This window comes from Prosopis cineraria, unplaced genomic scaffold (assembly GCF_029017545.1).
Source record: "Prosopis cineraria cultivar Desert tree isolate PC_DT_omini unplaced genomic scaffold, ASM2901754v1 PC6, whole genome shotgun sequence".
In the NCBI taxonomy this organism is placed as follows: domain Eukaryota; kingdom Viridiplantae; phylum Streptophyta; class Magnoliopsida; order Fabales; family Fabaceae; genus Prosopis; species Prosopis cineraria.
The window spans coordinates 42,599,981-42,613,208 of record NW_026555337.1 but is presented as its reverse complement, the minus strand read 5'-3'; the positions used below and the strand labels follow the sequence as shown (position 1 = coordinate 42,613,208).

General features: G+C 34.2%; 1 protein-coding gene across 5 annotated transcripts; it reads left to right on the top strand.

The window, feature by feature from the left end:
- The first annotated feature begins 4,466 nt into the window (after positions 1–4,466).
- Positions 4,467–11,794, top strand: LOC129313408 (RNA polymerase sigma factor sigA). 5 transcript variants are annotated; one of them, XM_054956470.1, is made up of 11 exons: positions 4,467–4,667; positions 4,809–4,881; positions 5,283–5,988; positions 6,574–6,772; positions 6,881–6,973; positions 7,566–7,694; positions 7,795–7,848; positions 7,933–8,010; positions 8,130–8,192; positions 10,507–10,619; positions 11,436–11,794. In XM_054956470.1, exons 3-11 carry the CDS (start codon positions 5,291–5,293, stop codon positions 11,542–11,544), a joined length of 1,536 nt encoding a protein of 511 aa, XP_054812445.1. In that variant the 5' UTR covers positions 4,467–4,667; positions 4,809–4,881; positions 5,283–5,290; the 3' UTR covers positions 11,545–11,794. The 5 variants fall into 5 exon arrangements, with proteins under 5 accessions (XP_054812445.1, XP_054812444.1, XP_054812443.1 ...); XM_054956469.1 differs by having other exon boundaries at positions 5,276–5,988; XM_054956468.1 differs by having other exon boundaries at positions 4,468–4,667; positions 5,183–5,988.
- The last annotated feature ends 1,434 nt before the right edge of the window (positions 11,795–13,228 follow it).

Here is a 13,228-nt window from a genome sequence, read left to right as displayed (position 1 = left end):
ATTCCTTAAGGAAAAATAAAACTTGGCTCTTAACAGATTTGCCCTAAGGAGCTAAGGCTATTGAGTGTAAATGAATTTTTAAGAAAAAAATATTTTCTAGATGGTTCAATCGATAAATATAAAATAAGGCTTGTTGCCAAGGGTGTTACTCAAAAGGAAAATATTAATTATTTTAACACCTTTTCTGCTGTGACTAGAATTCTTATTGCTTTGGCTTCGATTTACAAACTTTTTGTTCACCAAATGGATGTCAAAATGGCATTTTTGAATGGTGATTTAGAAGAAAAAATTTATATGGTATAGCTTGAGGGATGTGTGATTCTTGGGCAAGAAAATAAATTTTGCAAACTTGTCAAGTCTTTATATGGCTTAAAATAAGCACCTAAGTAATGGCATAAAAATTTGATCAAGTTTTGACAAATAGTGGTTTTTCTACTATTGAAGTAGAAAGATATGTTTATACAAAACTTGTAAATAATGATCGTGTGATTATATGCTTATATGTGGATGACATGCTAATTTTTAGCTCTAGTATGTGTGTTGTTAATGAAACAAAAAATTTTCTTTCTTCAAATTTTGATATAAAAGATATGAGTGAAGTCAAGGTAATCTTCGGTGTAAAGATCATAAGAAATGAAAATGAGATTTTTCTTTCCCAAGAATATTATGCTAAGAAAATTCTCAGGAAGTTTGGACATCTTGAAGATGCTTCTCTGAGTACTCTTTATGATTCGAGTGTGAAATCAAAAAAGCATAAGGGTGACCTAATTGGGAGTCTGTTTTATTTGATGAATAATACTAGGCTTAATATAGCTTATGCTGTAGGCAGATTGAGTAGATATGCCCACTGACCAGGCAGTAAGTACTAGGAGGCTTTGGTGAGAGTCTTGAGATATTTGAGATGTACTATGAACTATGGTATAGTGTATAATAGATTTCCTGCTGTATTGGAAGAATACAGTGATGCTAACTGGATCTCAAATTTAAAAGAGACAAAATCCACTAGTGGTTATATTTTCACTCTTGGTGGTGGTGCAATAACCTGGAAGTTTACAAAACAGACAATCAATATAAAATCTCCAAGGGATTCTGAATTTATTTCCATGAAACTAGCTAGAATTGAAATTGAGTGATTAAAAAACTTCTTAGTTAGTATTCCAATATGTGAAAAGCCCACACCATCAGTGTCTTTACATTGTGATAGCCAGTTTGCAATAGTAACGGTTAAAAATAAGACCTTTAAAGGTAAAAATAGACATATTCAATTGAGACATAATATTATAAGGCAGTGTTGCTTACCGCAAGTGTACGGATCGTAGCAAGTAATATAATGAAAGTAAAGTATCGTTACCTCAAGGATTTGGTCAAAAACAATGATCAAGCAAAAGACTAAGTAAATTTTATCAAGCTGAGCTACACAAAATTAAGTGAAAATGATTTTGCAAATGAAATTAACTCTAGAAAATAAAAAAAAGTGAGTGATTCACAAACTTTCAACACAATTTAGGACCTAGGATTAATTGTCCCCCTTGCATTTCATAACATCAAAATTACCTCCTCTCATAAATGCTTTTAATGAAAATAAGTGCTAACCTAGGGTTCTAAAAATACTTGGACAAGCTCTCTCAAGTCATGAACAAGTGTTTAGTTAAATTAATTGCCTAATCTCTTATTACAATTAATAAAACTCAATTTTAAACACCAACCCTAATGTGGCTATGCAAGGCTAGCAAGTATATCTCTATCTTACTAGCAAAACCATCCATTTAACATGCAAATATCAAGTTCTTACATAATTTTACCCAAGTTCTACACTCAACCTAGCCCTCTCAAGTATCAATTAAGTGAACCCAACATCTAAATGGTGGCCAATCAAGTAGAAGCATTAAGGAAAGAGTAAAATAAACACATATATATCATTAATCACAAAAAGAGAGGAGAAATATAGTGTTAATCCATACAAGGGTTCCAAATAATCCTAGAACAAAGGGTTTAGCTATTCATAATCATCCACAAGCTACAAATATACAAAATAAGTGAACCCATTTCAGATTACAAGAGAGGAAAGGGAAGAGGAATAGAAAAACTAAAGAAAATGAGCTTCAAATGTCTTCAAAGCTTCAATCTTTTGATCCTAACTCTTTTAATCCCTAAACCCAGCACAACCAAGCTCCAAAAGTGTCTAAAAGTTTGAAGAATGCATTCTAGGTTGAGCTCTCAGCTTATATGTATCCTAGCCAACTAATTTTTGATAAATGAAATGCAGCGTTTTTCTGACAGCGGCGAAAGTCGGGAATGAAAGTCACGACTTTAGGACGACTTTGGCAGTTTTGCACTGTTTTTACAGCTAACGAAAATCATTTATTTGGCTCTTGATTTCTTCATCCAAAAGCCTTCCATAAACATCCACAAAGCTCCAGAAATGCTTCTAATCAAAACTTCAATCAAAATAACATGAAATTAGGCTAAAAATATCAAATTAAAGCCAAGAACACAAGTCGAAAACAAAATCCACATTTTCCTAATTTGGGCAATAAAAACATATACAATTGAACCAAAATGAATTAGAATCTAAGAAAAATGTGATAAAATAACATGAACTTCTAGATGTTAACAGGCAGCTACTCAAAGATGGGGTCATTTTTGTCAATTACGTAAGGTCAGAATTAAATCTGGCGAATCCTTTAACTAAGCCCCTAGGGAAGAAATTTATTCATTATAGATACATTTGATGAAAGCACCTATACAAATGTGGAGTGGGACCGCTCCTATGAGATCGTGGCGAAATCTCTAGAACATTTGTTAAAACCAGGTGCGAGCATAGCTGATAACGTGCAAAACCGTCATTAACAGCAGAGACTGTGGGGGTATAATTCAATTAACAAAACCTCTCGTACACACTCAAGATTTGTTGTTCAAAAACAAAGTTATATTGACTTTTCTATGTGCTAACTTTTATTAGTCTAGGTTTAGTTCAAGTCAATAAACACTAAATTCAAAGTGATTATCCTCCGTTTGAATAACTCAAATGATAGTAGATCTTTTTGACACATGTGGGGGATTTTTGTAGCAATAATGTGTGTATTAAAAGTTTTACATTGCCTAAATGAAGAGAGCTTCTAGTGTACAAATATTAAGGAATGAAATGGGCTAGTAAAATGGGCTTCAAGGAGTAGTGGGCTCGCGTGCACGAAACAGGCCAACTCAAGGCAATCGCAGTTAAAATTAGCCGATTTGCCCCACTTGTACGCGAGTTCAATAGGCACTGGGTTCCTTTTATCGGATTATTTTTGAAAAAAATAAATAATTATTTATTTATGTGAGCTTATTGGAAAACCTCATTTTTTAGCTGTCTGGAGTTTGAATTCAAACCATGAATGTTTTTTGGCCTTTAAACAGATTCTTGAAACGGATGAATAAATTCCTTAAATATGTTTGTCCCCCTAACATCTCCTGGCAAATGTTTAAATGAATTTTATGTTTGTGTAACCGGTGAATTAATCCAGTAAACATAATGTTGCCTAATGTTCGTCTTTGTGTAACCAGTGAATTAATCCAGTATATACTGCCCAACATTCATCCAAGATCTTAGCCTATATATAGGCATGCACGTAGACTGAACTAGACACCAACCTCTTGAGCTTTCGAGTCATTTCTCTCCTCCTCTGACTTCTCCTGTATTCTTGTTCTTTGTTTGAGTTTATTTCCTATTAGTGCTGCTGTTTTGGTGCCTTATTTGTGTAGGAAGTGCTTGTTTAATTTTGGAGAACTGTCGGCCCATCGTCTCGGTGTGTCAGAATAGTTCTTAAGGACAGTGTCCTTCGATATGACTCAAGAAGCTCAACTCTTGATTTACCACCATACAGCCAATAGGGTTAAGGTCAAGGCATGTATGTGAAAAAATAACTCAAGCCCAACTTTTGGGGCATATTTGATTTTCCAACAAGCTGTCTAGGTTCATGATGCTTTCATTCTCTAGTTAATATATCAAATATAAAATAAATTATTCTACCAAAAAATATAAAATAAATTAATTTATAGGCTATGACACAGCAAAACTCATTTTTTTATTTTTCGTAATGCACAAAAATCTGCATGCGCTTTCTAAGAATATCAACAATTTTGAATCAATGACACAAATAAAAAAGATTCAAATAGGGTCAAGACTTCGAACATACATTGTAGATTGAAGAAAATACCTTAGGGAAGTTATTTGAAATTAATTTTGGTAATGCTCCAATCTATCTAGTATAAATAATAATACTGCGTATTATATAATTATATTAAAAATAAAAATAATTTTTGATAACGTTGAGAAATTTTTTTAATTTGGAAATGAAAATATAAAAAAGCGATGGTTGAATCCAAAACGTGGAATGAAAAGAGCGGTGAAGCTCGTGCAGTATAGACCACTCGAAGCGGGAACCAATATCCCTTCAGCCAATAGAGTCTCTCTCCCCCATATCTTGATCTCTCCATTTTTTTTTTCTCCTCTTTTCTTTTTACTATCTCTCTGAAATTCTATTTTGTTTTTCTCCATCTTTCTCAAATATCTTACCTCTCCCTTATTCTCATACACAGACACATGTATATCGGTAACATAATAATAATAATACTCATATAAAGAATTTAAGGGAGAATTTTTAGACGTTAATTCCCAGACACAGGTTGGTGCAACTGTTTGTTGTTGAAGCCTTTTACACTGCATCTGCATTAGGAACTGCATCAGCAGCCGATTGAATTATTCTGAATGCATAGTTGCTAACTGATACTTTCGGGAATAATAATCGTCTTTCTGTTTGGTTCAGCTTGACTGGCGCTGTCACGCCCTTTTGTTCGCCATTTCGTCTTTCTCGTCGTCGTCGATCGCAAGTTATTCAGGTATGCGATTTACAGATATCATGAGCATTTTTACCCCCTTTGCAACCTTTTTCTTCCACTGGAAGTAGGAAATTTTTCTTTGAGCCTTGGAAACATTTGGAGTCTGTGTAAGTTTTCTTATTGATAATTCTCAGACGTCCGGAATGTCATCTGTTTTTTGCTGCAGGATTGTATGCTTTTCTTAATGTGATATATTCTCAGGCGTCCACGAAATTAGAATCCCTTTTAAAAGTTTGAAGCTTCTAAATAATTCCTGGTTTATAATTTTATTTCTGGGTGTAATCCTTTGATTTATCCGAAGGCTAACAACAAACTGGAAAGTTTCTGAAAGCAATACGAGCACTAGACAAGGTTCATCGATATAATAGAAGAGTTTGATGGTAATCGTACATAGTGAACAGGACGGCATATGATGGCCATAGCTGCAGTTATTGGAGTCAGTGCAGGAAAGAGGCTGTTGAGTTCTACTTACCATTACTCTGATATAACAGAAAAGCTCTCTTACGGCAATGATTATGGATCCGCACACTATCAGATTACTACTACGAAGTCAATTATAGTTGCTAAGAAATCGGCTAATTATGCACCGACTCTTCCTACATCAAACAGGCCGAGTCAATCCATTAAGTCTCTTAAAGACCATATTGATACTGATCCGGCCATTCCAGAGCCATGGTTTCAGAGATACAAGTACAATGACTTGGAAGTGGAAAGCTCTGATCTGGGTTATTCTGTGGAAGCTCTACTTTTGCTGCAGAAATCAATGCTGGAAAAGCAATGGAACCTTTCTTTTGAAAGGGAAGTGCTGAGCGAGAATTCAAGAAAACAGAAAACTCTCAAGAAAGTAGCTGTCACTTGCTCTGGGGTGTCTGCAAGGCAGAGAAGAATAAATACCAAGAGGAAATCTATTAGCAAAACTGGTTATGCAGTGATGCAATCCTGTCCTGCTTTGCTGCCTAAGTCAGTGATCAATCCTGAATTGCTTCAGAACCGTTTGAAGGGCTATGTGAAAGGGGTAGTGAGTGAGGAATTGCTCTCTCATGCAGAAGTTGTCAACTTATCAGAGAAGATAAAAGTTGGGCTTTTGCTAGAGGAGCATAAAACCCTGTAAGTACACATTTACTTATGTAAAATAAGCTTTAGTAAGCCATTTAGTTTCAGTTAGTAAATAATATAAATTTATAGTTTCCATTTAATTTTATTAATAAGGTTATGTAAAATATAAAACATAATATATTTTTCTAGAGGCGGAGCATGAAAACCTAATATAGGGTGATTCTGTAGCTTTTTTGGTTTGCTGTTATCAGGAAACAATGCAAACCAGATATTCTCAACAAATGAAAATTTGAAATAAATTCTTAACATTGTCAGTTAACTTTCAACATAGACTGCAACCGGTAGAGAACGAGAAGTTGCTCTTTTTGATGAAAATAATTGGGTTGAGTTAAATTAGAAGAGTGCAGGAAAGATTATATAGATATTGTATATATTCTCTTCTCTTGACAGAATAACCACCCGCTTTAATGAATTGATGGGAAAATCACATTGGCATTTTTCATGATACATCATGATCATTTCATATTATTGAAGGAACTTTTCCAAATAATTCTGTAACTCGACTTGCTTTGTATTTGCTTTATCTGAGAGTTAATAGTTTATAGACAGTTTCTAAACCTTGTGAGTCAATTCCAGACTGAAGGAAAGATTAGGATGCGAACCCTCTGATGATCAGCTTGCAACTTCATTGAGGATATCTCATACTGAACTCCAAGAAAAATTGATAGAGTGCTCTTTAGCCAGAGAGAAGTTGACTATGAGCAATGTTCGTTTAGTCATGTCAATTGCTCAAAGATATGATAACATGGGTGCTGAAATGGCTGACCTTGTTCAGGTGATTTATAATACTTCGCTTCAATTATGACTTCGCTAGATAACTTTTTCTTCAGTGAGCTTCTTAATTTCCTCTTTTGTGAAAGACTCATCATGTTTACTTGTTTAGGGTGGTTTGATTGGACTGCTTTGTGGGATTGAGAAGTTTGATTCATCAAAAGGCTTTAAGATTTCAACTTATGTTTATTGGTGGATACGTCAGGTTAGGCCAACATGTTATTTTGATATTTTCCACTTGTATTTTATCGGAAAGACCGAAAGAATGTCAGACATCCTTACCATCTGAGTTTTCAATGTGATTGTTTTTATATATAATATTTACCAGACATCCATGGTTCAACTTTTACATTAGTGAAGCAGAAATTTTATACAGACTCACCCAATTTATATAGAAATCAAGAAAGAAGACAGCATATTGAAAGATATATCCACCAGACAATCAACAAGTTTAAGTTAAATGTAAACATAATAGCTTTATGTAACTCATGATTCAGGTATTTAGTATGACATTTTTCCTGTCATTATTTTCGCCATGAATTCTGCTATAGAAAATATGTTTGATGAGTTGCTAACTTTGTTTCTGAATCTAAAAGCCAGGCTGTAGACTAGAGAAAAAATTGATTTTTCCATTCTATTTTCTTTAGTATCTGGGTCCCACCAAATATTTACTGACAAATCAGAAAAATGGATCATATAGCTTAAGTTTGTCCATTCAACTTGAATTATCTTTTCTATTCTTTGTGCATGTATATATTATATCTATATATATATATATATATTTTGCTGGGTCATAGGGTGTTTCAAGAGCTTTAGTTGAGAATTCAAGAACATTGAGATTGCCCACTCACTTGCACGAGAGATTAGCTTCAATCCGCAATGCAAAATTTAGACTGGAAGAAAGAGGCATTACTCCAACCGTTGATGTAAGTTAACCTGATTCACAAAAGGGAGCAGTTCCCTATCAGATATTCTAAAACTCCAAATCATCGATATACCTGCCTGAATTATTCCCCATGTTTTCAGAGGATTGCGGAATGCCTAAACATGTCTCAAAAGAAAGTTAGAAATGCTGTTGAGGTAATATAACAATGAGAATTGTATGGGCATATTATATTTGCAATCCTGCTATTCGTTTGTTCAACATGTATTTGCAAATTGCAGGCATTCAATAAAGTTATCTCGCTTGATAGGGAAGCGTTCCCCTCTTTGAATGGTCTCCCAGGAGAAACTCATCATAGTGTAAATTTACTTAAAAACTCATCCTACAAGTCCAGTCAACAAAGATTCTCAGAACAAGTTACCTTTTCTTTTTAATTCCTAGTAATTCTCACAACAATCCTCTTTTACTTCTTTTCCAGTATATTGCAGATAATCGCATTGAGAATGTTCCATGGAATGGAGTAAACGAGTTAGCCCTAAAGGTATTTTGATTTTTGAAAAACTTCTTTCGAGATCTGATGTTAGGAGGCTTAGGCTTTTGTTGACATATCGAAGTAGAGCGTATAACTTAAATGCCTGTTCTGATATGATTCGTTTGCATTTGTACCTGCCAAGTGTATGCTTCTGTAGTCCCAAATTGGTTCGCATTCTAGTCACAACATGAAGACATCAGGATGATAAACAACTCTAGCACATTAACTTATTTGTTGTGCTGATGTATTAGGCGAATGTTGGAGGAAATATGTTTTCAAATAGATTAATAAAATCATTTTCTGATATCCGTAAAGAGATTTGATAGCCTTCTTGGACCAACTATATATATATATATATTTTTTTTTTTTGGGGGCAAAGGCCAACTAATTGAGGTTCAAGACTACAATTTCGTCAGGAAGGTGGATGCTGATAGAAATTTTAGATGATTATACTGCTTATGGAAGACTTTCAGAATTCTTATATGGCATCCATCTTACAGAAGACATGGGTAATTTATCTAAATAATATTTTGACAGCATCTAAGGGAGATGAGGAATCATCTCCCAAAAAACTGGTCATTAAGATGGGATAACTAATCTAAATTAGCCCCCCTTGGAGAGTTGATAACAGTTTTTGGGCAAATGAAAACTGATTTGGATACCAATTAATGGGCCTCAAGTGGGGTGAAGAACTCTTCCCCAAAAGCTAGCTATTGAGATGTAATATTCAAATTTTTTAAGTACCAGATAGAGCATCCCATACTTGGTCTCCATTAGGTTCTCTTTTCTTTTAGTATGTTTCTTTGTTTTTTTTTTCCTTTATATTTTGTTGGTTGTTCTATTCACTTTTGTAGGTATTCGTGTAAATAAAGTGTTGACTGAGAGGGTATTGATCAGTGGAGTCCTGTAAATATACATGGTCGATCACAGTAATGAAATTACCACAGTAATAAAATTACTCAGAGTATCCCAAGTGTCGAACCCAAGGAAGACTATGTTTCACCAACCCAATTAATTTCAAACCAAGCATAGTTGAGATTGTTTAAAATGGTCAATTAATAAAATTAGAGTAATGATAAATGAAATAGGGTTTACTAGTTAGTAGCCGCACTAGTGGATCAGGGTTTACCTATGAAATGATTAAATCTTACTCTTTGAATAGATTCTTGTAATTATAGTAACAATTATTTTGAAATTATTCTAAGGCTAAATTATACAAAACTTTGCTGAATTTTGAACTATGTGCAAGTAATCCCCTTAACCTTTAAAACTTGATAAGGAACCCCTTAAAATTTCAAGTTTATGCTTATAACCTATCATCTGCTGATTGTTCTGTTATTTCAGTATCTGAGCAGTATCTGTTATCATATACCTTTTTAAATTTTTAAACTTTATTTATTTATTTTGTATTAGTAGCCCCTTTGAATTTTGAGTTACATGTAGAAAACCTCCCTAAATTTTAAATCATATAAGGATTAGTCATCTGTCATATCATATTTTTTAAGTAAAACAAGAAACAAATTAACGGCAGGGAAGTCATTCATAAATATAAAAAGTTTAAAGCATGTTTATTGTAAAATTTTAGTTGTTAGAATTATTATCTGCACCACATAACCCAAAGCTCAAGAAGATTATGGTGTAAGTTCATAATTTTGACAGGAGAGAGAAAGGGAGAGAAATAGAAAGGAAGTGAAATACTAGGAAGAAAAGAGGTTTAGAGAAGCGAAGAGCAGAGCAGGAGAATAGGCACGGAATGTGTTCATTCAGATTACACACCACATTACAATGACTCCTTATCTCATATAGCTGCTGGCTCACTAACATTCCTAACTGTGTTATACCCTTTACTAACTACCCAACTAGCTTCCTCTTATTATATTTACATATCAGATTATGTTTTATTTAGCTTTATTCTAATTGCCTCCTAGACAAATTAATTCATAGTCAATCAGAGATGAATTTGTTTTCTCACAACTTACTACTCTAATCAAACAATGAAGTTGCAATCTAAGTTATCGTAAATTCTTGAAGAATGAATTTCCCCTGGGGTTGGGAGGTTTGCTGAGAATAGATTCAAATTATCAATGCTTTTATCGGTAAGACTGCGAAAGAGAGGGGGAGGGGGTGCTGAAGTTCAATTTATATTTATCGTTGAGGCTTTATAATGAGAACAGTTTTGTGTTCCATTTTCATCTGAGTATTTAATTTGTTGTTTTATTGTTTCAGACTACCATGAAGGCCCCCCCCCCCCAAAAAAAAAAAGAACGAAAAAAAGGAGAGAGAATGAAACCCAGAAGTTAACTCCATTTGTAAATATGCGCAGGATGAAGTGAATGAACTCATCAATGTGACCCTTGGGGAACGAGAGAAAGAAATTATTCGTCTTTATTATGGACTGGATAGAGAGTGTCTTACTTGGGAGGACATTAGTAAACGGTGAGTTCAACGTGTGTTACAGTTTCTGATTATATTCTAAAATGTTGTCATTGTCAATTGAACTTTCATTATGCATTATCTTGTAATCTATAATATGGCATTTTATTACTCGTTCACAGCTGTTTAAAGCAGTGTTTTTAAAACCTGATCGGACCGGACGGTCGGACCAGTCCGATTGTCGACCGGTTTGGATTCCGGTTTGGTTCATATGAGAAAACCATTTTAGGGGTTGAGCCGGGTTGGGCTGTTTCAAACCGGCGATTGGACTGAAAACCAGATCCGGTTTTCAAAAACCGGACTGTTAAAAAAAAAAACTTTTTCTTTTATTTTTTATCACATTTTTTTAAAAAAATGACTAATTTTCTTAATCATTTGATATTATATTGTATCATGTGATTTGTTAAATCATGATAAACTTAAAATATTTGGTTTTTTTAAAGTTAAGTAGCAATTTCATATGTATTTCTTATATTTAGATTATTATATACATATATAATTTTTTTAATTTAATTATTATGTTACCGGTTTGATCATTGGTCCAACCCAGTTGAACCATGCAAACCTTAAACTGAATCTGGTCCGGTTCTGAAAACATTAGTTTAAAGTGTCTGATATTTGGGTTCCAATATCCATGAGCTTTCTTGGTTTCTACTTAGTATCATACCACTTAAAATGCTGAACCGTGATGAGCCTATATAGTCTCGCGTTGAAGTATTTTACGTTGTAGAGGAAAAGAAATCTGCTATAGAATATGTTGAGGTAAAGAAAGAAAATTTTCTTCACCTTTTTCTTAGTTGGTTCGCATAAATTCTGCAGGATAGGGTTGTCTAGGGAAAGAGTAAGGCAAGTTGGACTCGTTGCATTGGAGAAGCTAAAACATGCCGCGAGGAGGAGAGAGATGGATGCCATGCTATTGAAACAGTAGTCTGCAGGCTGGACGGGGCTCATCACGGACTTAAGTGTAAATATATAGGAAGGAAGTATGTACGTAGAAATTTGCTTCCTGATTCAAGATAGATGAAATATGGTACAAGGAAACATTTCATATAAATAAACCCCATTGAAGTATTTCATGTTGTAGAGGGAAAAAATTCTGTTGTAGAATATGTTGAGGGAGAAGATATCAGTATCTCGATTTTTAATTCGAAGATGGCTTTATTATCTTCTTGAACTAATCCGGAAAGGGTTTCTCTTTGACATTTAATTTTCTAAAAGGGCGTTATGTCTGACATCAGCCTTTCCTAGGCCTGGACAATTAATTCTTGGTAATCTCGTGTACGCATATTTTAGCGATGGCAAGCAACTACGGTCCATATTCTTTTTTGATAAATTGTACGGTCCATATTTTTCTTCCAAGGGAATATTACCATTTATTCACTGGAATATGCTGAGGAGCCTGGTTACTTGATTGCGGAACAACTGAACTGTTGTTTGCATTGCTTTCATCCATCTTTTCATCTTGCTTCATGGGCAGTGGGCATTCCTCCTTTTTTTTTTTTTTTTACTTTTTTGGAAAAATTGTCAAAAAGACAAGACTTGACAGTAATTTGTTCATAAGGACTTGAGAAGTTTTTTGAAATGAGATCTTTTGGTGACAAACTTGAAGTTTGAAATTAATCAAAATACCCTCATCAAATCCTCTTCTCTTCCTCCTCTTGGCGCCCATTCAATCGTGATATCCAGCAGCTCATCCTCTCCTTACTCCTTTGTTCTTCATCATTTCCTTTGTAGTTGATTATTCTTCTCCATCCTCACGTCCTTCCTCCTCCTCTTCGAGTTTGTGCGGAGAGTGGAGAGCAAAGATGGCATATCAATGGCGTCAAGGGTTTCTTCCTGTTGGTTGTACCATCGCCAAGGGACGGCGCCAGTCAAGCGAAGTTAGATTTTTGTGTTCACACACAGATCACACAGGCTCGAGTTCTATTAATTAATCAATTAGAGACTCGTCTAGCAAAATCCGCACAATTGCTTAGATTATGTTTTTTTCCTTCCTCCAGAGAAATTTCCCTTCTTGAGTGAACATGATGGTTTATCTTAATTACTAGTTTTTTCTATTAGTTTCCAAGTAATTCCCCAATCAGTTACATGATTAACTTCTCGGTCCTTTTTCTATTGTAATTGACTTATAAATTCTGGGTGTTGGGTTAACGTATCAGTGGTTCCATTGGTACTAATAGTTATCTGCTTGACTCTTAAGATGATTGCACCATAATTAAATTTATGGGCTGGGATTTGATTGAGGTTTATGTGCTGTGAATGCTTCTATTTAATTCTTATTTGTTTCTCAGTTGCCGTGCTTTATATTTTTATTTATTAAGTATATCTGGGAAGTTCATGTATGAATTAGCCAAATTTCTATATGAAATTTCTAGAGCTTTGCTTCAGCACCAATAGTGTCTTTGTGGTAGAAATTGTCTTATATCTGAATCTTTGGTTTTTCTTATCTAATTGTTTCGCGAGGTTGTTTTGGAAATGAAGAAAGACTAGCTAGCAATCTACGATTGCTCGTTACTTGATTGTTATAAGTCTGATTTTGTGTCTCCACTTTTGGTTATGGAAAAATGACAATAAAATTTTTTTAAAATATGTAAATAATAATTTAATCTTTC